Source organism: Maylandia zebra, linkage group LG4 (genome assembly GCF_041146795.1).
Source record: "Maylandia zebra isolate NMK-2024a linkage group LG4, Mzebra_GT3a, whole genome shotgun sequence".
In the NCBI taxonomy this organism is placed as follows: Eukaryota; Metazoa; Chordata; class Actinopteri; order Cichliformes; family Cichlidae; genus Maylandia; species Maylandia zebra.
In genome coordinates this window covers 33,148,832-33,174,278 of record NC_135170.1, presented here as the reverse complement: position 1 = coordinate 33,174,278, position 25,447 = coordinate 33,148,832, and the positions used below count along the sequence as shown (strand labels likewise).

The following is a 25,447-nucleotide window of genomic DNA, read 5'->3' as shown; positions in this document are numbered from 1 at the left end:
ATAATGTTGGCTTAATATATGTGGTGTTAATTACTGTGTGGTCCTTCACCTCCTTTATTTTCATGAGATAAATTTTACATCCAGCTGCTCTCCCTCTGATTCTAAGTGCTGTAAACATTACAGGTAGAACTTTAGAAAGCAGTCTTTTATTTTGAAAGATTTAAGTTAATGTGATTGCATCACTGCTGTTCTGAACTTGTGTATAGTGTTAGTATCCAAATTATGAGTGTTGGTAAGAACAACAAGTTTTGCTCTGAAGGTCAGTTTCTATATTCAAACTAGATGTAATGTGTCCTTTCATTTCCTGTTTATACTGTCAAAATAAATAAAGCCTATTACAGCGCAGTATTACAGTATTAATGTAGATATGCATCGTATGACTCCTGTCAATGCAGGTATGATGTACTGATATTATAGGATACCTGGCCAATGCTTGTCTACATTTCAGAATAAATGTGCTATGTTTTAAATCTTTATTGTTTCAGCAAAATTTCACAATTGGAGAAATACATAAAAACAATTTTTATTTTTTTATTTTATATGTTTGTTTTTTTCATCTTCATCAGAGTTCTATGTAATATCGGAACCTCCCACATGAATATGATTTAAAACTGATTTTGTTATTATTAGCATACTGGATCTTCTGGTAATTTTATAAACAAGAAGCTGTTTCGGGGACATTAAGAAAAAAAATATTTTGTATGTTGTACTTTTGTTGAAATGCCATGAAAACAGCAGTTTATTATTTCTGATATTATGTATTTCTGATGTATTTCTTTAGAGTATGTGTCTCATTTATAAGGAAACAATAACTTTGTAGGTTCTGTCCAGGTGTAATATTTTGGTACAAAGTCAGATTTCACTTATTTTATTTAAGAATTAATATTTTTATTTACTTTTTAAATTAACTTTACTAGTCAGGTGTGTGTGTGTGTGTGTGTGTGTGTGTGTGTGTGTGTGTGTGTGTGTGTGTTTGGAGTGAAGTATTTTGAAAAACAAAATGGTAAAAAAAAAAAAAAAACTATAATAATGAGTTTTATTTTGTAGGTGTGACCGGAAGATGAGGTGATTTCGCCGCTTTGTTTTTTTCAAACTTTATCCTCAACTTTGCTCAAATATATGTTGTTTTAAACATAATTAATTATTAATCAATCATTATTAGTTAATTAATATTCATTTCTGTAAAAATTAAGAATTAAGGAAGGAAACTCCATTAATAATCGATTTTACTTTGTAGGTGTAAGCCGGAAGTTGAGCGCAGGTCTTACTTAAGCCGCTGTGAGAGAAGTAGATGACGCTGTAAACTCTACCTTTCTCTTTTTTTTTATAAAACATTACGGTTTAATGGATGTGTAATAGCTGTATGTGTTTTTTTTAGCAGTGTGTTTTATCTTAAAGCTAAAACAAACCGTTAAAAACCAGCTTTATTTTGAAGGTTTCGATCGGAAGCGGAGTGGCGGTATCACGTCAGAGGCCATGACGACAGGAGCGCGCGGCTCAGTGTGACAGATGTTGTTCGAGGAGAAACCGCTTTACTAAACTGGGAGACGAGAAGAGGAGGAGGAGAGCGGGCCGTGTCTGGATCTGTCCCCGCGGAGGAGAAGCGGCGCTCACCGAAACATGTCCGGGGAAAAGGCGGCGGCGACTCCCTGCAGCAAGTTCCAGGCGAATATTTTTAATAAGAGCAAATGTCAGAACTGCTTCAAGTCGCGCGAGCTCCATCTGCTCAACGACCACGACCTGGAGCAGGTGAGTTCACGATCACCTCAGGTGCTCCTGTCATAACGTTTAGCCACTTTTGTTTGGATTAGTGAGCTTTCTGGATAAAAAATGTTATCATTAAACCGCCAGCTTTAGTCTAAAAACATGCAAATATTAAATATGAAGATGCTAACTTTAAGATTTCATTTTGGTTGATCAGTAAAAGAATCAGAAAAGGTCATATTTTGTTTTATTTTATCTCTGAAATGTTCTTGTCAGGAAGTCTATATATTCAAAGTGTCCCATGTCTCCCAGAATATATAAAAGTCCCACATCAGCCTCCCTTCAAGTCGAAAGGTCCACAAGGTCCACATAAAACTATAAACTATAAATAAAACTTATTTTCCGTGGTCTTCGGCATAAAAATCAGACTTTTAAAGTTATTTAATCTTTATTTTACCAAACCAACGGTTTATTTTTTATTACGTTTTTAATTAATGGATTTCTAGATTTACTATGTAACATATTCTCTTTATTTATTTATTTATTTATTTATTTATTTATTTATTTTAACATGATTTTTTTTAAATATTTCTTTACTTTTAGATTATATGGTATAATTTTATATAGCCTAAAATATTACAAATGTAAAAAACTTAAAAAGAAATGTTGACTTTAAGTTTTTAGTTCATTTTTAAACCATTTCATCAATGTTAGGAGCTGTGTCCAAATGAATAACTAAGGTAGGTGGTAAGGGATCGGGGTTTGTTTTATTATGTGAAAAATGCTTCCACAGCTATGCAAAAATATGGCTGGGTAATGAGTTTCCTAGGACAAGGGAGAAACAAAAATTGAAACTCTGCACCCAGAATAGATTAAAAGTCATGACTAATTCTGTGATTTCACCACCCAGCCCCACTACACTAACCTCCCTGCAGTCCCTTATCCCATTGTTCTGCAGAGTAGCAGTCTTTGGAAACCCGAATATGTAAATGAACTCTGATTAAATTACATGATGTGATTAAGACTGATGCATCAATGCATAGATAGTGTTTACTGTTAATTCTGTTAACTGTTATTCCAGTTAAAGGTGTGCTGTTAGGGTTGTTGCTTTGTATTTTGGGATCAGTACTTATAAATAGTTACTAAGCAAATCTAATGGAATAAAAGATTTAATTCTGTTTATGAAGGAACGACTGGGAATTCATTGGTTTTCTGTTACTTGTAAATTTTTTAAATGCATCAATCTGTCAAACAAAAGCCTGAGGAAAAAATAAATTACATCATCTTTTTACCAGGCGTGCTTCAGCCCTGTGTACTTAGTGCTGAGCAAAACATGTCAGGACTGAAAACACGCTTATGAAGGCGAGGTGATGTAAGGAGGTGATAGTGACAGCTTCCTACATGCCTCACATTGTTCAAATATGCCATCACTTTGTGTCCCCCCTCCCGCCTGCTTTTGCCGGGCCCTGTAATTTCAACACCGTTCATCAAACCTGCAAACACCACACACGGTTTTCCAGTGACGTTGCAGGCTCAGAGAAAACCACCTTGTTTTGCTGTAATTGTGGCACTTTTCCCCAGCGTTTTAATGTTTAAAATGACTTTGAAAACAAAAGAACCCAAGTGTCTGAGACAGGAGGAAGCACAAAGAATATAAATATGTTTATTTAATACTTTCGGGTCACCACAGCGGGTAGCTCACCATGTTTGATACAGCAGATTTTTTTTCTTTTGGCCAGATGTCCTTCCTGACTGAATCCTAAGGGGATTTGTGTCTCCCCATGGAATCAAAACCAGGGATCTTTTGCTTGTTAGGCGAATGTGTAAAGCATGGCATGAGTTAAAAGTGAAAACTAAGTACAACCTCACTTAGAGGGCAAACACCACCCAGGTGCTACTGATCAATGCTCAGACCCAAGAACTCAGTCTCAGTCTCTACAGGCCTCAGCTAGCAGGATAAATGTTCAAGTTTATGAGTGTAAAATTAGAAAGAGACTGAACAAGTGTGGATGGTTTGGAAGAGGTCCAGGATAAATGAAAATATCTGTAGGGCTTATGTTTGCAAAGCTTTCTGGAACAATGTTTTTAGACTGATGAGAGTAAAGAGGAGATGTTTGACCACAATGCACGCAACCAGACTTATCATATCAACATATCAATGCCTCATACCAACTGTCAGCACAGTGGTGGAAGGATGAAGATTCGGGCACCTTGTGTTCATTCAGTAGACTGTGAACTCCTCATACCAACGTGTTCTAGAGTCAGATGTGAGGCAATCTGGGTGATTGAGCAGGAGAATAATCCAAAACACACCAGCTGATAAAGAAAAGACTCAAGGTGGTGGAATAACTCAAAGTCCAGACCTCAAACTGACTGAGACTCTGTGGTCGGACCTGCAGACAGCTGAACGTAAAGCAGTGCTGCAAACCTTAATGAACTGAAGTGACATCGTAAAGACGAGTGGGCCAGACGTCCCCCACAACCATGCAAGTCTGAGATATGTGTGATTCTGTTTTGTTATGAGGGTTTTGTGCAGCTCCTGAAGAGTTACAAGGTTGTTTTTGTAAATTTAAACTAAAGTCTGAATAAGTTATTCTGTACTTTTACTGAAAATTACCAGGGGAAACACATCCCAGGCTATTTATGTGCTTACATCTGACTTATGCTGTGGCACTGTTATTGCACTACAGTACTGCTGAATGAGTTATTCTGTCTCATCAGAGAACATGGACTGAAAATGCCCTTTGTTTTGCTCTGCTGCCTGTGAGCTGCTTTTTATCTGTCAGATGTAAAAGGCTGATATTGCCGCCACGCTGCCGGCAGGGCGGGCAGGTGGGTAAAGTGGAAACCCAAGTTTCTGAATGTGATAACTCAAGAACGAAGCGACGTAGGAGTTTCAAATTAATCCCATAGGTGTATCTATCAGGAGGCTGAGGGGTACTACTGAGCGCTGCCAGTGTTTTCTTCAATGTTCATAAATATCATTATTACACATTTTCTTGAAATATTGTGATATAGTTTTGTGGCTACCCATGCATCAGGTTATTGCTGCTAAAGGTGGTTCTACAAAGTGCTGGATCACTGATGTACTGTCACTCAGAAAAAAAGTTTAAACCTGCTGAGACGCTTTATATTTCTAAATTAAAAAACAAACAAACAAACATGTGAATATTGAAAGAGGAAAAACAAAGAGCCCACAGATCCACGACGTAACAGAAGGTGTTTTTGGCAGGTTTGTACATGTTTCTGTTGTCAGACTACAGGTTCAAATCCCACAACAATAACAACAGGCATCAAATCCACACAGTTCAAAACACTGACTTATATATGACATCACTGTCCTGTGCCCTTCCAGGCCAAACCCATCTATGCAGGCTGGCTGTGTTTGGCTCCAGAGGGGACAGATTTTAACAACCCGATGCAGAGGTCAAGGGTAGGTCAACTTTTTAAAAAACACACGAGTGTGGCATTAGTGTGATCCTGTGGTGATTTTAGTTTCCTGTCCTTCATCGTCAGAGATGGCAGCGGCGCTTCTTTATCCTGTACGAGGACGGCAGCCTGAGCTTCGCTCTGGATGAGCTGGTGAGAAACAGCACAGATACTAAAATTACAAACAAATGCAAACATAAAACATAACACGGAGTGTACAGTAAGCCCCAGCCTGTGCATGCATCTGCATCTACTGTATGTTTTGTTGGGATCCAGAAGGCATCTTTAAGCCAGATGTTGTGCACACAACCACAGCAGATGATGTGGGCTTAGCCCGTCCTTTAATGCACACATCCCCCCTCTCTGTTTCTCTGTCATCCCCTTAAATCCCGTTCCCTTTCATTCCACACTTCACACCACAAACTGCTTTCTGTTTAGCGGCCATAATCTGAAGTTTTAGTAAACATGACGTCTTAACTCGCTCTTTGACCCCTGGAGGAATAATTTGGATGTTCTGATTCTCCTGCAGCCCAGCACTTTGCCACAGGGGACGGTGAACGTGAACGTGTGCACAGACATCTTCGATGCAGAGCCCAGGACGGGCCAGAAGAACGCCCTCTGCATCGTCACCCCAGAGCAGGAAGTATTCATCCGTGGTGACAATAAAGACATCATTAATGGGTCGGTATAAAAACCTCAGAGTAGCGTTAAAAAAAGAGATTGCTGACATGTGTGGGCACAAATGAGCAAAAAGGGAGAAGCTTTCTTGAAAACATAAGTTGAAAAAAAAAAGCCTTTATTTGAAAAGTTGGCATGTTAAAGGCCAGCAGTAATTTACTATGACTAACTAAGGGCCTTTATTCTGAAATTCTGACAGCCTTGAAGCATCTTCATTGCTTCCTGTATCTAACTACAGTCTTTTGTTTTGAAAACTGGACATATAAGTGCATTTTGATAAATTCGTCTAACTCAGGTCTTGTTTTATGTCAAACATAAGACTCAGGGACCAAAATCATCCCAGTAAAATCTACAGTCTGGCCCCCTGGATGGCTATGGAAGGCCACCCGGACATTTAACGGCTTTTTCATACATTTAATAAGTTACTGTTTTTTCCATTTTTATCAGTAGGTTTGTTTTTTTGACAATTTAAGTCAAGAGACATGCTGACATATTTCTTTCATTTACTGCAAAAGGATTTTTTATCATGTACAAAAACTGAAATAGATTTTTGAAATTACTCTGCTTATTATTATATTAAGATGAAATGTGTAGTTAAACTTTATTACAATGAGAGAAAGCTCAGTTTCATTCCTCAAGATCAAATGAGCGTGACAACTCTGATCTAAATAGGGCTTCACATTTAGAAACTCTCACATACCTCTTGTCATCCTGGTAGCTTTCTATACCTACTTGGAGGCTTTTATTTTGAAAAGAATTACATTTAGAGGCGTCCTGATGGCATTGTGTCATGTTTTGTCTCCAGGTGGAGTGAGCAGCTGGGGGTTTATCTGCGAACTCACAAACAGAATCAGAAGAAGAAACGCAAAGTTGAGCCTGTGGCCAACCAGGTATTGTGCTCATGTGTTAAAGTGTCCAGTTTTTGTGTTCATGCATGCTGATTATGAGACTTATTTCAGACAAGTTTATACCAAAGAATCAAGACTGGTCTTATTAAGATGAAAACCACAAATGTGCCAGTAAATAATCACCTGTCAGGAGACGTTTAGACGATACTTCCTCAGTGAAAACCTGAAAGAAACACCAAGGAAGAAACTTTCTGATGCCTTTGAAAGTTTCAACTTCATTTCCAAATGAAGACAGAAGAAAAGAGTTTAGAGAACTCTGAGTGAAATCAGAGGAGTTCATGGTGACTTTCTAAAATATGTAACAGTAAACCAGCTTTGCATGATTCACAGATCAAAATAATCCTTATTTATCTGACTCTTAGCCTCAGTGCAGCCCCTCAGTTCATCCTCTGTTTGAAAATACTCTGAAATAATGTGTTTTAGCTCCTCCCCGTTTAAGCCAGCTTTCCTCCGATTGGCTGCCCCTCCTAAACAGCAGGTAGTTTGTGGATCTGTGGTCAGAAATTAGGCATATCCCCCCTCCATGACATCACAGAGACACAGTGACAAGAGTAGAAAACAGTGTCTAAAAAATTAGTGTTTAGAGCAGAATGAAGCATATGAGAATGTTTAAAGTGTCTGTTATTGTACAGAATCTGTTTTCAAACATGAATGAACTGTTAATTTACAGCCACATTATTGTACCTGTATTAATTTAATGTTAAAAGTGTGAATTTTCTTTGTCTCTCTAACAAACTTCAGGAGCCCAGTCCAGCAAAAATGGTAGCAACCGATCCGAGTTTTCCATCCTCGGGGAGGGACCGCCCAGAGCCCGGCCAGTGGCAGGAAGACCAGCGGGACGGGGGGCCAGATGTGACTCCCATCTGGACTGTCACGGACACCGAACATCTGGGCCCTGAGCGGACCCCTGCAGGTGCAGCGGAGGAAACCATACAAACACACACACAGGCTTTCATGTCTATCAGCCAATCACAGCCGTTTCCTGTCCTCTCGCACCATCCTAACGTCCTGCAGATGTTCGCACACTCGCAGATTTTTATTTGTCCGTTTCGTTTAACCCTCCTCTAACCAGGCGTACCGGCTGAGCGCTCACTCGCGGGAAGTCGGGGGAACGGGCTGGATGAGTTTCTGTTTTAACAGGAAGTGGAGTTACTTGGAGAGATGTGCAGGAAATCCTGAGCCTCTGACCTTCAGGCATCATAAAAGCCAAACGGCAGACATGAGCCCTCCAAGGCCTCTTAAACAAGTCCTAATGGGCTTGATGTTCGGCACAGGGCAGGTATTTTTCCCTGCTGGAGCTTCAGGCTGCGACAAAATGGACACGAGTGCCCATCTGGCATCAGGCTTGTTGCATAGTCTGGAAAGGTCCCATAATGAAGTTCTGGATTAACTCCTGCTGACTCTGACTACAGGCTGCTTCATTAGAGAGATGGAGGCTAAACACAAAGCTCCCTCTGTCAGGATTCCCCTGCTTAACAGGCTCTCCTCTGGGGAACTCATCCAGTTTTTTAATTTCTTTTGCACATTTATCCCATTTCATTATGTTTTCAACATTTGGAGATTTCTAATGTTTACTGAAACAAACACATCAGCTGAGATTTCAGTCAGTTGATTCTTTGACCTTCCAGTTTAAAAGCTCTGCGTTTTCAGAAACAAATACTTTTTAAATGGCTCTACAGATGCTCTCAACCATTTTTAGACAAAAATAAAAGATCGTAAAACTTGACCGTTAGTTGTGCAGGTTCAGGGAATAATTAAATAAATAGTCGGCAGACTTATTGCTACAAATAAGGGTTAGCGGCAACCGTAAAATCACAATGGATCCACTTATTCTTAAATCAGCTTAAAAGGGAGTCTTCTACCTTTGCACTGAACAGATATCAGTTATGATGATGACGGCTTGTGGCTCGATTGTTTTGCCTGTCAATAAATGTTCAAGAAGTACACTAATCAGTACATGCTGATGCTTTCTTTGTTTCCAGACTAGGCAAACAGAAATCCGATAAACCCGAGTTCAGACTTGTTGTTTCATATTGTTGACATGTCAAAGTTTTTTTTAGTTTTTTACAGAGTGGATTTTCTTTTGTCTTTAATAAAATGTTTAAACGTTTGGTGAATGTGCAGTCCTGTGAAAAAAGTGCGCCTGGTTTTTTGGCGGCCTGTAGAACCACCTTTACCAGCAACAAAACAATCGTTTTCTGTACGACTTTATCAGTATCGGCAGAAAACGTGAACTTTGGTCCAGTCTTGTTTGCAGTGTGGCTTCAGTTTATGGAAGTTTGCAGTCCTTAATTTATGCACAGCTCTTTAGCTCTTCAGTCAGGTTGGAGATTTGCTGCTGTGCTGAGGATCATTGTCCTGTTTCATTTGCTCCAAGCTTTAGCTGCCATACAGAACGCCTCACGCTTGACTTTAGAATACTTTGGTTTACACAGGAGTTCGTGATTGAGTCAGTGACTGCAAGGGGCCCAGGTCCCGTGGCCAAACATCTCCACATTGGCCTCGCTTGTCCACGGCACGTTGTTCTAGAAGTCGATGCAGCTTTGCCAACTAAACCATGCTGCCGCGGTTTTCTCCTGGCAACACTTCCAAACACGCCGCACCTGTTCAGTCGTTTTCTAGTTGGACTGTTATGAACTTTAACCTTTAACATGCTGACAGAGGCCTGCAGAGTCTGAGATGGAGCTCTTGGGTCTTTTACAGTTTCCCTGAGTATTACCTGATCTTGGGGTGAATTTGCTGGGACGTCCACTCCTGGGAAAAACTGCAAAGTGTCTTGAATATTTTCCACCCGTGACTCTTTCTCACTGTCGAATTATGGATCTTTACAAAGGGCCTGATAACCCTTCCAACACTGCATGAGTAACATATATCCCCACAAAGCTTCCTAAGTCGAATACTTAAATTAAGACCTGCACATTAGAGAAAATTTACTGACTTAAACTCGACGGGAAATCTTTGAAATCTGTCTTTTCTGCTTCTTTAGTCGGGCTTTGCTTTTATTTTTGCGCTTTCACAGTGTTGTCAGTGTTAACGGTCTCTTTGTATCGTAGCAGCCAAAACAAAATGATTAATAGGCTGTCATACAGTAAACAGAGTACTTCTCTGTTGATGCTACCATAGCAACTTTACAGCATTAACTCTAAATGTGGGATTATCCTCTCCACAATGGGGAGGAAGCGAAAACACCTGAACCATCTGCATGACTTTTTCTGCGTGTTTTTCCCAAGAGAAGCTGCTTTAAAGTCATTAAAAATAGACACAGAATGATCGGATTTAACTTTCTGCTTAATTCATTTGCTCATCGCGAAAAAAAAAAAAAATTTCATTCAGACGCAGCCAAAGGAAGGTTATTTCCATATGCAGAGCTGCCTATGTGACACAAATTATTACAGAAACTGCAAGAAAAGGTGGAGCTGGGGTGGAAGTGGGTTGAATGTGTAGCAGAAACTGTAGGAAGTCGAAAGCAGCTGAAAAAGTTAAAGAGAAGAAAGTGACAGATTTGTGTATTTGAGGGCCTGTAACTCAGACTGTTTGTGTAGTGTGAAGGTACACTACACAGTTACTGTAGAGTGAAAATCTGCTGATTTTAAGGGGCAGTGATTTTCCTTTCACCCTGTGATTTATGGCTTATCGCACTGTTGAACTGATGCAGTGATGACAAGCTGATAAAAGTCTGAATATAAAGCATCAGCTTGACATTGTTCTTTTTATCAGAGTGGTAAAAAACTGTGATTTTTGTTATTTTAAATGGTGCTGAATGAGGTAAAACACTGATGTGTTGGTGTTTCCTTAAAAGCCGGCGGGAGAAGGTTGGGATGAGTGAAATGATTTGTGGTTTGTGAATAAAGCTTGGCTGAGGTTTTATGGCAAAGGGACGCCTAATTTCGTGGACTTAAACCAAGCTGTGGTTTGATGTTCCTGCTCTCTGATGATCTAACAGTCTGAAACTTTTTTGTGTTGGTTTTATCTCCAGGCAACGCCTCCTCCTACCTGTGCCTGGACCCCAGGGGCTCTCTGACCTCAGCCGGCTTCGGCGGCTCGGTCGGGTCTTCAGACTTGGCGGCCTCTGAAAGCTCCGACACCGGCAGAAACAACCGGCTGACTGAACCCAACAACATCCAAACATCAGCAAACAACAAGAACCAGAGGCAGTACGGGAGGTTAGAAGCGAAGCTGCTTCCTGCTCATTTTAAACATCTTATGATTACATAAATCTTCGTGTTTTGGAGCAAGCAGCTTTTTCTTTTCTTATTTATGTTTGTGTGTAATCTGTGGGTAACTCATCAGAGCCATTTAAAGTGCACTGGCAGAGAAATGTGCAAGCAATTAGCACAAAGGACATCCAATGCCTCCCCCAGCATAAAGCCGAACAGGCATCACACACCGCTAAACGGCAGATCAAAGCCTCACGCTCTACCCCTCCATTAGAGATCTGACTGCTGCATTTTTATATTTAGCCAAGAGAAACCCTCCCAGTTTGTGCCCCAGCAGCATGCGAACGGGTCACGTGAGGAGAAATCATGTCAGCTCTTCGCTCTTGTTGCCTTTTTGGGAAACGAAAACACAAAATCCTTATCCCTCCCCCCCAAATAAGGTCAGAAATTCCAAAACGCTGGTGTAATTAGATATCCTCGGCATTGTTTCTCAGGACCTCAACACTGACAGTCTGCCTGCCAGTCAGGGAACGAACCTCAGTTTGAGGGCACGGAAGTGTCTGAACCCACCAAATCCTCACATTCAGAAAGGAGTTAAAGAAACCGGCCTCTTATAAAAAGCCCCCACAGTGTGCTGGACATGACAAGAAGAAACACTCAGTTCATTTCAGGTTCATCCAGGTTTACTTTAAAGGTGACACAGCCTCATGTGTCCTTATCTATATGAATACCACAAGTCTGGGTTTATAGTTCTTCTGTTTGGTGACTTTTGCCTCGATTTAATAGAAAAATGCCATTTTTGACCTTTTGAAATCCCGGAGGATGAATGTGAGCAGGAGAGCATCCACAGACTAGTATAGGATCCCGTTAAGGTCCTTGTACCTGAGTGGAAGGAGAATCTAATCAGCTCTTCCTGTTTTCCAGCAAAAACAGATCGGAGGCCACCAGGAAAGAGCAGGAAACGGGAGCATCCATGTTGAGGACGGGCAGGAGCGAGACTCGTACCAACAAACGAGAGGTGAGATGTAAAAACTGCTTCTGTGACACAGAACCTGCATCTGTTTTCCTTTCTCTTTAAATGAGTGGTCAGTGTGAGTGTCTGAAACTGTGAGCCCAAAAATCTGCGACGTCCAGCTTCTTTTACCCCATCTTCATCTTCATCTTCAAGCGTGCTGAGTTTCATAAAGTTTTTTCAAATATCCTCTAAATTCTAATAGAAAATATTTTTATTGGAGAGTGAAATCCTTCCAGCATGTTTCAGGTTTTCTGTGAGAAGCCCTCTTTAAAGTCAGTGATTAATGGGGCGTGTCGTTCAGTTTCTGCAGGTTTCTGCATGTTCATGCATTTATGAAACAGTACTCAATATTATGCAGCCATGAGAAAAAGAAAGTTTTCCCAGGACTCTGGAAAAAACTCAAGTCCTGAGACAAACAAAGTACATCCCAGTGTTCAGTAGCTTGTACAGTCACCTTTAGCAGGTCTAACTTCAAATAACAGTCTTTAACATCGCTGTGGAGGCATTTTGTTCTTCTTCCCACCACAACATTTCAGTCAGAGTGAGGTCTGGACTTTGACCGGGACACTGCAGCTCCTCCGTTCTTTTCCTTTTCAGCCAGTCTGCTGTAGATTTGCTGCTGAGTCACATCTGACTGATTATAAAGAGAAGCTCATCATCAACTCAGAGGCTGCAAGATGCCCAAATCGTCATCCCCCCACCACCGTGCTGACTGTGCCTGTGGGGTGTTTGGTTTACAGTTTAAAGATAGTGTCATCATTGATGTTATTTAATATGTTTGTAATACATTTGTCTCTTAATTTTATACCATGCTTTTCACCTGTGGAAGTGAAAATGGCATCACACTTCAAGGGTTTTCCTGATATTGAAAATCTAGCATCATAACAACCCTGGTTTACAAACACAGCTCATTCTTTAAAACTAGTTTAACCGTCAAGTTTCTTAATAGACAATGGGACGTATTTATCTCGTGGCCTTCCTGCGGAACTTGGCTGGCTTTGGGAGGCAAAGAGAAAGATTCAGTTAAAATATCTGAGTGAGGTTTTCTTTCTTTGTTGTCAAACTGGGCGACGATATTTAGAACCTGGTCTATCCAGTTATTATTGGAGAAGGAAGACCTGAACAGGTCGTCAGTATCACAGGAGTAAGAGAGTGAAACACTCATAGTCCTGTGTGGACACAAAAAAAACCACATAGCCAACCAGCCACTGGATTCAAACCCACAACCTTCTTCCTGTGAGGTGTGAGAAGGCTTCATATTCAGCTCATCTGTAAAACACCGCTGGGCTCTGGTCTCTGCTTAATAACCCACATTTTCTTTTTAACAATTCAAACGAATGTTTTTCATTTGAATCATGTTTAAAGTTAAAGGAATGCCCCTTTAAAAACAAAAAAGATGGTGTTCTTTAATAATTTTGGTAAATAAATGATGTTTTTGCCATGAGCGGGCAGCCGTACTGACCGCTGGCCACTGTAATATTCAGTATACAGACAGAGAGCGCTGTGAACTGGTGACGGCACAGACAGACGGAAACATCCAAAAATTAGAAAACTAAAGACAAGAACAAACACAGAGACAGTGTTGTTATGTAATGTGTAACTGGGAGGTTGGTTTCACATTATTACAAAAGAGGCCTAGTTTTAACCCGGTGAGAAAAGAGTAACAATAAACAACAAGATGAGAAAAATTCTCAGTGAAATCGTTTATTGTGGTGAGGCTGTGCAGGAGCGCAGAGCTTATAATAAAAACGTGATGGAGAAAATAAAATTTTAAGTCCTTCAACGCCGGCATCCAACAATTAAAAACCCGCTTCCTGCCTGTGGTCGTTGGCTAACCGTGAACAGGTAATGATTAATCCTAGCGTGGGTTTGCCGTGATTCAGACCAGCCGTCGTATCCAGCTGTGCTCAGGCTGCACCGGGACGGGCCGCGAGGTTGGACTGGTTTGAACATGACTCAGGCAGCAGCCAGGTGTTATCCATGAAAGACGTCACTCTGAGGCCGAAGGTCCGACCTGATCAAACGCTGCCCAGAGTTAGACGGAGAGTTAGGAAAACTCCCAAATTACAGTCTGAGGCTGTTTGCTTCAGTCTGTCAGTGTGGGTGTAAACAACCCGAGGACCCGTTCAGGTCTTCAGAGCGCTCATTCGGTCTAAGCCGGTGATGAGAGCGTGGCGTGAAACGCGTGGACGAGCCGTTCGGGCCGTGTCCGGGCATGACTTTCTTCACATGAGCGAGCACATGTGTCGGCAGGTGGGAGGGAGGCTGGTGATTCACTGTGAGCAGAACTGGTTTTGATGCCCTGAAGCAGTTCAGACGCCGTTCCTCTTTATTTTCCAGGGATTCGGAATAAACCAATTAAATGTGAGGACCCGAGGCGCTCGGGGATTCTTCGCGATTCTCTTGAAGTGCTGCTGACGGGCTGAAGAAACACATGATGTCATGTATTTACTGATAAACTCGGAGGAATGAGCGCCTCCCGGTTTCCAAGCGCACATCTGTTTGTGAATGCTAGTCAGTGTGTCAGGGCTAGACCCCGGTGATTAAGGAGGTGAGCAAACCCCAGCAGGAGTCTGTGTGACTGCAAAACACAAACATTCCCACGGATGATACTTAAAGCGAGATCACCTGTTAAACTGGGCTCACTGTAGTAAATATCCAGAAATGTTTTCAGGATTTTCTGTTTCTGAAAGGAGGGTTTAGTAGTTCAGATTCCTCCTGATGAGCCAGAAAAGCAGATTTAAAGGAGAGTCCATTAAACGAAGCAGGAGAGGCCTGTGGGCAGCGTGTTGTGCAGCACACATGAGATTAACTCGCTGTTTCACAGAGGGACCATCGACCGAGCAGCAACCTTCAGCCAAAAGCTGGCCCTCCTCTCATGTCCACCTGAGGCATTAGCCTTACGGCACATGAGATCCCTGCTTTACCCAGTGAGTTACACCGGCACTGGAGCTCACTGGTGTCTGCTAATTCAAGTCAACTGTCATTGTGTTGTTGGTGCCTCTAAATTTATTTATGACTCATAACATGGCTCGCTTTGTGTGCTGACTCTGCAAGAAGTCTGTGTTTGTGCATTGTACACATAAAGTTTAGCTGACAACTTTCCTCTCCATCCTCACATCCAAAATGGTCACACATGGCTTCACATTTCTAAGCGGGTTCACTGCCACCCCACCCCCCAACCGACTGAGGTCTACCCCACCTGGGACAGGTGTCTCTGAACCAGTAAAAAAAACGGATGAATGGATTTTATAACGGACAGTCAGATCTCAGGCTGCCGTCTCCAGGCAAGTTTCTTTTCCCCTCAGCTGTAAAAGACTGATGGGTTTGTTTGTCACCCCGCTGGGCCGGTGGGGAGGTGGCATGGACACTCAAGTTTGAGAACTTCTGTGTGAAGTTCACGTGTTCCCCCGAGGCCTGTTTGGGCTCTCTCCAGGTACTCCGACTTCCTCTTGCAGCTCAAAGATGTACACGTTGGATTAGCTGGTGATCTTTTTTAAATTGGTCGTGTACAGTGAGTAAACAGCGTGAGTGCATTACATTAGTCTGCTTCCTTCAGCTCTTTATTTTAGTTTGTTCTCTCCTTTCACAGTAAATCGTTGTTTTCAGCAGCCGGAGCTGCTGCAGAAACATTGTTAAATCACAGATGGTCGTCTCAGTGGCCGCGGTTAATCTTTGATTAAACACACTCTCCTTTTCCAGAGGATTTACTTTTTAAATACAGCAGCAGCAGAATATTTAGGCCCACGCGTTCATTTATGTGTCTTTGGGTGCGTTTGTTTTTCTAGTCATGAGAAGGTCAAAAGAGCCTGTCTGGAGATTCTCGAGTCAGCCTCTTCTTCTTCTTCCTCACTTCCTCCCCCTCGGTTTTGGGAGGCCTTCAGGGAACAGAGGAGCGGCTCTGTCTGCAGTCAGAGCGCCGCGCTCCTCCGTGTGTCGGGGCTTTGGATACTTTTCAATATAAATGCCAGGAAAAAAACCACAAAGAATGTTTTGTTGTGATTAAACTGGACATTTTTCCCCTTTAAAGTGGTTATATAAGGAAGAAGAATGAATCTTTTGAACAGCGGAGGCTCAAGTAAACAAAAAAAGGGGACCCTTGTTTCACTTAATGCGTGTAATCCAGAGTCTGATACGTGCTGTTAGAGCCGGCATGAAATCTGATCATAACAGGCGTGCGGCAATCTCACTCTGAGTTTTGGAGCATCATTTTGAAAAGTAAGACTAAAGCTGCAGAGTCCCGGGGATTATTTATCCTCTAAAACCTTTTTCATGCATTCCACGGTCAGACCCGCTTCAGCGAGTGAGAGTTTAACAGGCAGTGGAGAAAAGCCCGCCGGGCTCCCCGTGGTGCTCCGCGGCGGGCCTAATCCTCACAGCTGACGTCTGTGCCAAGCGTCCAGACTATCGGTTACTCTGGTTGGTGGAATGCAGGCAGCACATGCAAACAGCCTCCGTCCTGATTGAGGAAACGCGTCACGTCTTCTCATCAGTGAAAGCCTTCCTGTGAGGGAAGTTCTTATAAGTTTAATTTGGGCTTCTTTTTTTTTCCTTCTGTAGAAACTTCAGTCGTGTGGAGATTCGTCCTCTCTCGTTGCCCCCCCTCCCCAGAGAAGAGCCAGGTCTCTGGACCACAGGACATCAGACACGGCCATGACGGTGAGCCACTGATCCGAGGGCAGTTTGAGCCTCGAAGTTTCCAGAAGTGACTCTAAGCACAACTTTTTACTCATACCTGATACTGATTATTGATCTGATCCCAGCAGAAAGCTGAGGTAGAGACCCTCCTCTTACCTGTAAGGAAACATCAGGGGAAGCGTCGTCTGTTCTGACCTTTTCAGGCACGTTTAAACTCGCTTTGACCAAAAACGTTTGCAAACACACAGAGAGAAGCTGTCGGTGGAGCAGGTGTGACATGCCTCCAACTGCTGAAACTCTACTCTGCTGACCTGTGGCATAATAAACACAGTCCTACAGATCAGTCAGGCTCAGACTGATATCTGATTCAAATATGAGATGGTGTGGAGTTCCCCCCTCCTACCCAGCCCTCAGTTTTGCAAATGGAAATACTACAGTACTAAAAATCGATCTAAACCTACCTGGGCCTGTCTGTAGAAGTAACTGCCACCCAAATGTGCCACTTTTGGCAAGCCGTGCAACCAAGTGTTTGTGGTTAAAAAAAAACATCTCAGTCTTACGAAACTCCAAAACCTTCATTTTGTTTTTGTTTTTTGAGCACGATGGGCAAGTCATCCAGGTCCTGAAGGAGCAAAACAGCCCCAGACCATCACACTACCACCACCATGTTTGGCTGTTGGTGCTGAATGTTGTGTTAGCTTTACGCCAGACGTAACGGCAGTCAACTCAACTCGTTAGTCCACAGAATTTTTCCCAAAAGTCTTGGGGGTCGTCCAGACGTTTTTGGGCAAAAGAAAAACAAACCTTTGTTTCTTTTTGGTCAGCAGTGGTTTCCTCCTTTCAACTCTCCCATGGATGCTATTTCTGCCCAGTTTCTTTCTGAATGTTGAATAATGAACTCTGACCTTAACTGAGTCACGTGAGACCTGCAGTCCTTTAAATGTTGTTCTGGATGCTTTTGTCTCTTGGAATAATTTTGATAGGCCGGCCAATCCTGGGAACGTTCACCGCTGTTCCAAGTTTTGTCTCTCACCGTGGTTCACTGGAGTCCCAGACATGGCTTTGTATCCCTTTGAGACTGATAGATGTCAGTGACTTTGTTTCTAGAGATCGCAGCTGCTTTTTGTCAGACAGGTTTATTTAAGTGACTTCTTGATCCAGCCGGTCTGACAGTGTGGCCGAGTGTGAAGTCAGCTTTTCAAATCATTTAAAAACTGCATTTTTTATTTACTCGGTTTGTCTTTGTCTAGTATTAAAATTGATCACATAAGTAAACTACTGGTCAAAAATGATGGAAGCAACAAACAGTCTCAGCTCTTCTCTTTTCTGTGTGTTTTATTCAAACTTTGTATTTTTTATCTTCTGTACAGCCAGACTTGTTAAACTTCAAGAAAGGCTGGATGGTCAAACTGGATGAAAATGACCAGGTAAACATTTTAAAGTAATCCAAATCTGGCTGTTTCAGGTTGTGGTGATGATTTAAAGGATCTTACCAGCCTGTGTGAAATGTGCTTTGCTTCCCTCTAGTGGAAGAAATATTGGTTTGTGTTGTCGACTGACAGTCTGAGATACTACAAGGACTCGACGGCCGAGGAGGTACTTTAAACCCGGCTTCATAAAGTAGAATATAAACAGTTTTTGTGCATTTCCAGATCTTCACCACGTTTTCTTTCGTCTCCTCACAGGCCTCAGATCTGGAAGGAGAGATCAACCTAATGAAGTGTTACAATGTGTCTGAGTACCAGGTGCAAAGAAACTACGGCTTTCAGATCCACGTAAGTCTTCGCTTCTGCATGTCATCACTTCATGTTCTGCTCTAAAGATGGAGGTTAGTCACATGTTTTTATGTCGCAGACTCCGAAGGGCGTCTTCACGCTTTCGGCGATGACCGCGGGGATACGAAAGAACTGGATCCAGGCGCTGATGAAGAACGTCCATCCGGCCAACGCCCCTGATGTGGCCAGGTGATCAAATCAAATCAAACAGGTTTTGTGCAGGTTGTGCAGTTTAAAGTGTTTACAGGTGATTTAAAGATGAGATAAAAGTAGATGAAAGATAAGGTGAAGCTAAAATAAAATGTTGACGTACTAAAAGCACTTAAATGATAATAAAAATGATTGATTATTCTTTTTAAATTTTAAATCATCCTGTTCTCAGTTTACCTGGCCAGCACATTCCCTGCAGCCCACCTGAGGTCCTCCCCAAACCAGACGTGACTCAGGACTCTCCCTCGGCCGACGTCTCCTCGGAGAGCGAGCCTCACCCCAAAGCCAGCAGCGTGACGGAAAGACGGCGCGAAGGCCGCTACAAGACCTTCGACTGGGCTGAATTCAAGCCTGAGAGCGAGCCGGCGGTGGACGCCGATCTACAGAAATCCCCCTGCTCGCTGGAGCTGGGTGACCTGGAGCGAAGGAAGCGGCGCGAGGAGAGGAGGAGGAGGTATGAGAAGATGCTGGGCTTCTCTCTGCTAGAAAAGGACGGCAGCGTCCGAGCGCTGAGTCCGAAATCGCAGCAGAGAATGGAGGAGGAGATGGAGGAGTGCTGGAAGCAGGTGGAGAAGACAATGTTCAGACTGGAGAGGACGGTCCCGCTGTTTTCTGACAGGAGAGATGCAGAGGAGATGGAGAAGGTGCTGCAGAGCTACAGGAAGGCGGTGAGTGGACTTTCAGTTTTAAAGAAGCATGACCAGAAATAAATGATAAGTTGTCTCAGAGTCTGTTGATGTGTAAGTTAAACCATAAAAACAGGTAATTATGCAGATATTATTGCAAGTATATCTTTAATTGACACAGTTGATTCTTTTGTGTTTGCTCACAGGGAAAATACAATCAGTTCGTCTGTTTCTTTTCGATACAGGTATAAAATGAAAAGTAAGGCTCACCTGATGGAGGGTGTGTGAGGCTGTGTAGATTAACTCTTTGTGTACTTTGTGTTATTGGAGGTGGAAGATCTGAAGGTTCAGTTGGAGGAGTCGGAGCATCGACGACTGGAACTGGAAGCTCAGCTCAGCACAGAAAGATTTCAACATCAGCAGGTGTGAGAAAGCAGCTTTTATCTCAGACACTCTTTGGTGTTTGATGTTTGTTGTGTTTGACTGACTTTGATTGTTTCAGTCGGGTTTCTGTAGTTTTATGACCTTTTTTTTTTTCCAGCTGGATTCTCCCGTCAGTCCTGAAGCTGATTTTTACCCATCAGATATGAAAGAAAAGCCACTCAAAGACCCGACGAAGAGCCTAAAGGAGGCGTACAGAGAGCTCCTGCAGCAGCAGAACGTCATGAGACAGAACATGATGGAGCAGCTCGGCCAGGAAACACCTTCACCAACACCACAGCTGCCCAGCATCTGGCTCTGCGATACAGGGGGCGAGCTGCAAGAACTGGAGGATTTATTATCTGAGACAGCGGCCTCACCTTTACTGTCACCTGCATCAGACAGCCAACACTCTCAGAGTGAGGGAATGAGCTTCGATGACAGGACAGCCGACCTCCAGGACCAGCTGCACGCAGACGCCCGTCAGCTGTTTCCTGTCTCAGAGACACAGGCGGATAAGTTCAGCTCGTGGGCCCATGAGTCCGCAGAGGGAGACGAGTCCCAGCTGAAGCAGGTGACTCCTGATCAGGTGACCCTGGAGAAGCTTTCCCTGGAGGTGGAGCTGCTCACGAGCCAGAACGAGGCTCTGAACCAGCGCAACCAGGAGATGCTGAACCAGCTGACGGAGGCAGACCGCGAGATCGAAAGGCTGAAGGCGGAGCTCAGCAGCAGGTACTCAGAGCCCCGTGACCTCCCTGAGGTGGAGCAGCAAGGGAAGACCAGGGTGGAAGATCTGGAGATGGAGCTGAACTTGAAGAACCAGGAGCTCCAGGAGGCCCAGACGCTGATCAGCTCCCTGGAGGAGACCCTGAGGGAGACGGAGGTGCTGCTGCAGCTGAGCGACCCGGTAGGAGAGGATGAAAACAAGAAGAGGGACGAGAAACCGGAGGGATACCTGCTGCGGTGTTTCGAAGCGACCGAGGCCAAGCTGACAGAGCTGGAGAGACAGCTCGACCAATCAGAGCTGAACTGCAGGGAGCTGCAGGAAGCGGAGAAACTTTCCTGCCAACGAGCGGCGGAGGCGGAGGCTGACATCAGGAGGCTGAATGAGGAGTTAGAGAAGGAGAGGCTGAAAGGAGACAGAAGTGTTTCTGCCGAGGAAAAGACCCAGAAGGTGATCGAGGGGATGGTCGCAAGGCTGAGCGCTTTGGGGAGACTTTTAGAGGCGATCGACACGTTGGAAGGAGGTGAGGCGAAGGTGGAGGAGGGGGAGAGGAGTCCTGCTGTGGTGAGCCAGCTGGAGTGGGAGGAGGCTTTTTGGAGTTTGCTGCTGAAGAAACTGAAGGAGGATCCGTCCAAGCTGATCGAGCCCGCAGATGTGCGGGTCGGCGAGGCGGCAGAACAGATGGTGCTGGAGACACGAATGCTGCTCATAGGCCACCGTCTGCTTCAGACCGAGCAGGCGGCGCAGGAAGGCAGAGAGGGCAGACGCGAGGGCGAGGCTAACGATATAGCATTGGAAACCACGAAGACGGAGGAGGAGAGCGGCATGAGTGACTTGAGTGACTTTGAGCGTTTCAAAGCCGTCACACAGATTAAAATGTCTATGCTGGACCAGCTCGCCGCCTCCCTCAGCGCCGCCGCCGTGCACGAGGAACTCCAGCCGACAGCAGACAGACTGTATGAGTTTCACTCTTCAGATCATCCTTGGATAGCGTCGTTCATTTACTCGGCGGCAACCGAAGCACTTTACCGCCATCGATTGTGCAGGCTTTGGGCTAAATACGCCAACTGCTCAAAATGCGCCAAACTCCGGGAGGAGAACGAGGACCTCAAAGCAAAACTGTCAAACCTTGAACAACGACGCACATCGAAGATGAACGCAGGCTGCCAGACTGATGAGATTTACCTCCAGGACGCGGAGCTTCAGGGCGCAGAGGAGAGTGAAGAAGAGGAGGAGGAATTGATAGGTGAGATGGAAATCCCACAGAAGGTCTCAGATGAAAGCTTAGAGGAGAGCGATGAACCAGATGGAAACGTGGAGCTGATTTCAGCTCTGAGAAGAAAGGTGGAGGAGCTGGAGGAGCAGCTGACGGTCTCCGAGGACAAAATGACTTTGGTGCAGCTACAGCACGAGAAAGAGACGGAGAAGCTGAAGGTAGGTGCCGCTTTCATCCACTTTTGTTTGACTTCCTGTCACGAGCTTTGTGTGTGACCTGTGTGAGCGTCCGCTGTGCCTGCAGGTCACCTGCGAGCGTGGACTCGCCTGCATGGAGGAATCTCACCTGAAGGTGGTTGAGGGGCTGCAGCGTCGACACAAACAGGAAGTGGAGCGCCTCCTGGTGGACAGGGACAGACTATTAGAGGAGGAGAGTGCTGCTACTGCAACAGGTGAGGGAAAGCGCCCAGTAAGAGATGAGGTGTTGCCCAAAATCGATTCAGTTTCAAATATTCAGACTTCCTCCTCTTCCTCTCAGCGATCGAAGCCATCAAAAACGCTCACCGCCTGGAGCTGCAAAGGGAGGTGCAGAGGAGATGTGAGTTCGAGAACAGCAATGGGCTCTCAAACCTGGAGGAAGTCCACAGGCAGCACAGGTACGTGAGCATCCCAGCAGGTTTTACAAGACAGGAGGGAAACACTGGAGTTAAACCAAAATGTCATTCTGGAAAAATCATCACCGCAGGCCGGCGTCAGGACAAAGAGCAGACTGTTGATTCTGGTGGTCAAAGATGTTTTTTACAGGGAGAACAAAAGCACCTGCAGCTCACAGCTCTGTGCCAGAATCCACAGGAAACCTTTTCCCCACCAACACGGTGCTGGTGCAGAGCCTGAACTGAACTGGCTGGCAAATGTTTTAAATCCCATGATATTTTTTTTCAACAATCAGAGCCCGAAAAAATCCTACCTGCCCTCTGTGAAGGCAGGTAGGAGGTGCTCGTACATAACATAGAACATGTAAATCACAGCAGGCTCTCATACTCCCAGCAGGTTTCTAAATCAGTCTATTTTCTGATGGAAATGAGTGAAACTGGATCCAGACTGGGAACCAGCACCCTGTCATAACCGCTGCAGTTGAGTGGGAAGCAGCAGTGATGAGAATTGGCACCTTTGTCTGCTCCTCTGCATCAAAAGGAGCCAGCTGAGGTGTTTCAGGCATGTGATCAGGATGCCAGTGAGGGGTTTGGGACCCGGTGCAGGCCCAGTACAGATCGAGTCTATCAGCTGGTTTGGGAACACCTCGGTGTGCCGACAGGAGAGCTGAACAGAGAAAATACGGATAGGTTGTGACTCTCAGTGTGTGTCTTTGCAGTGAGGAGCTGGCCTCCTGCCAGCGGGAGCTTGAGGTTTTATCGCAGCAGTTTTCTCTGAAGTGTCTGGAGAACGGACATCTGGTCCAGGCTCTGGATGCCGAGAGGAAGGCCCTGTGCCAGTGCCAGCAGGAAAACCAGGACCTGAGGACCAGAAACCAGGTGAGACGCACAATGAAGGCCGTTAACGGCTTCTTCTGACATCCTGAAATTTAAAGACAGTTCAGATCACTCTCATTTTCCTCTGCAGCTTTCTGATTTAGCGTCTAAGTCTGCGGCCGCCATTGTAAAAATCTCCACATGACGATTGTTCTCTGTTTAGGTCCATTTATGCAGCCTTTGTTTACACTTTGGTGAAACACTAATCAGGATAATTCAGTGTTTTTACTGTTCCTAAGTAGATTCATGGACTTTTGTACTTGGATCATGTCAGAAATCATTCATTGTTTGAGTGTTTGTGGCTTTACAATCTTTTGCACGCACATTAAAAAGCTGAGCTGTTGTTCACTGTGAATAAAAGCTGCAGGAGTCAAAAAACAGGCGAAAGATATTCACAGACTCCAGTGAGACCAGAGGTGTGAGCTCGACTGTCGCTGTGGGGGTTTAAACATGTCTCCAAATACTTTTAAAAAAGTGTTTTTGAGGTCAGAGGTGAAGCAGCTTGATCGTTTCTCCTGTTTTTCACTTTTACTTGTTCAGGAGCTGAGCGGCCACCTGGCAGCAGAGATCACCAGACTGTGCACGCTCGCCAAACAGGACGCTCTGCCGCTCAGTCAGGGGATGGACGTGTACGAGATGGAGGTGAGTTCGGCTACTGCATGGTCATCGAGAGGATTTTAGCCACAGCTTTATTTCCAGCATTCAAAGTTATTAAAAAGGACCGAGTATGAAGAAGTCCCACCCTCTATTTTGCTGTCCAAATAGAGGGGCAGCCAATCAAAAGAAGGCTTGCATAAAGGTGGGTGGCTTTAAAAGAAAGAGGAGCTCAGGGAGAGGATGAACCTGAGGCTGCACCAAGGCCCAGGATCAGAAAAATAAGGATTATTTTGAATTGTGAGTCATGCAAAGCTACTCTGGAGCTGGTGTCAACTTTCGGCATGTGATACCCTCTGGCTCCATCAACACAAACTGCAGTAAAAACTGAAATTACACCCACTCTGGTGATTCCACATAAAGAATGATGGTTTTTCATGATTGGCTCACACGTACAATATGTAAACTATGTAAATGTGCTCGTGAGCCGACTCAAAGGTTAAAAACACATTTCATTTCAGATCACGCTGCGAGTGAAGGAGTCTGAGGTCCAGTGTCTGAAGCAGGAGATCACGTCTCTGAAGGACGAGCTGCAGTCGGCTCAAAGGGTCAGTTTCACAGCAGCTGCACTAATAATACAAATATTACTAATAATATTGTAATCTGCTAGTTAACCAGTCCGTGCTGCAGAGTTTCATCTGTTTTTAAACCTCAGTGTTTGATTTTGAGAACTGAAGGAGTGCTTGAGCCTGAACAGCTCATACTATCAGACTAAATAAGCAGATGATGTTGCTTCTACCAGCGCGGGGCTTCCAAACATTAGCTGTAGTCACGATCTGTGTACAGGTGACTTACTTGCAGGGTTCGAGTGTGTTAATTAGGACTGAGGGTGATCTGTGCCTGGAGCCGATCGAATCGAGTGGACGAAACGGCTAAATAAACCAGATTTTGTTTTGTTTTTTTGGTGTGACAGGACAAGAGGAACGCGACAAAGAAGTACAAGGACATGTACACGGAGCTGAGCATCGTTCGGGCAAAAGCGGAGCGAGAGGCAGACGAGCTGAGAGAAAACCTGAGGCTGGCTCATCAGGCGCTGGGACGGACGTCGCCGTGACGACTTGTCAGTTTTATTTCCTCATTATATGCCACCTCGCCCCACAGTTTACTTCAGATTTGTATAGAGATAAAGATGTTTTTACTGCTTTAACCTTTCTGACACTGAATCTGTGATGTGTTTGTATTTGCTGAATATTACCATATAAAAAACTGTAAAATATTTGTTTTGTTGTTTGTCATTTTAGGAAAATATTTTAAATTAAACTCCTTTTCTGGCTGATACAGCTGCACTGTAATTTATATTTGTATTCAGGCTTTAACACTGCAGTGTTTTTATTGTAAAACTATTATTTTTATTAAATGAATTTGTCTCATTGAACCAGCGATGTTGTGTTCCATTGTGCTAAAGGTGAAATGCTTTTCATTATTGCACTGGGTTCCTATACAGTGGTCCGTCAGCTATCTCGGGAGTGATGTTCTAAAAATAACCCGCGATAGGTGAAATCCACAAAGTAGCCAACTTTATTTTTTACAATTATTATGGATGTTTTAAGGCCGTAAAACCCCTCACTACACACTTTATACACTTGACTCAAACAGGCACGAACATTTTCAGAATTTTCTCTCTTGTTTAAACACTCTTAAAGTTCAAACCTTCGTAGAAAAATAAGTCCAGTATTATAGAACTAAACCAAAGGCACCCGCAGGAGCCTATGACGGTGCAAAACATTTCATCGACATTGTTGTGTTTGTTGGGGAGAAAACTTAC

General features: G+C 43.9%; 1 protein-coding gene across 2 annotated transcripts; it reads left to right on the top strand.

The window, feature by feature from the left end:
- The first annotated feature begins 1,459 nt into the window (after nucleotides 1-1,459).
- On the top strand, nucleotides 1,460-25,057 carry LOC101479163 (uncharacterized). Of its 2 annotated transcripts, XM_004556358.4 has the most exons (23): nucleotides 1,460-1,749; nucleotides 5,060-5,137; nucleotides 5,221-5,286; nucleotides 5,663-5,814; nucleotides 6,617-6,701; nucleotides 7,461-7,632; nucleotides 10,696-10,882; nucleotides 11,801-11,894; nucleotides 16,452-16,550; nucleotides 17,900-17,956; nucleotides 18,057-18,125; nucleotides 18,215-18,304; nucleotides 18,384-18,493; nucleotides 18,687-19,182; nucleotides 19,347-19,385; nucleotides 19,471-19,563; nucleotides 19,682-21,718; nucleotides 21,804-21,951; nucleotides 22,038-22,155; nucleotides 22,872-23,031; nucleotides 23,569-23,670; nucleotides 24,144-24,230; nucleotides 24,596-25,057. In XM_004556358.4, the coding sequence occupies exons 1-23, from the start codon at nucleotides 1,621-1,623 to the stop codon at nucleotides 24,734-24,736; spliced, it is 4,809 nt and encodes a 1,602-aa protein (XP_004556415.2). In that variant the 5' UTR covers nucleotides 1,460-1,620; the 3' UTR covers nucleotides 24,737-25,057. The 2 variants fall into 2 exon arrangements, with proteins under 2 accessions (XP_004556415.2, XP_004556416.2); XM_004556359.4 differs by lacking the exon at nucleotides 19,347-19,385.
- Nucleotides 25,058-25,447: the final 390 nt, after the last annotated feature.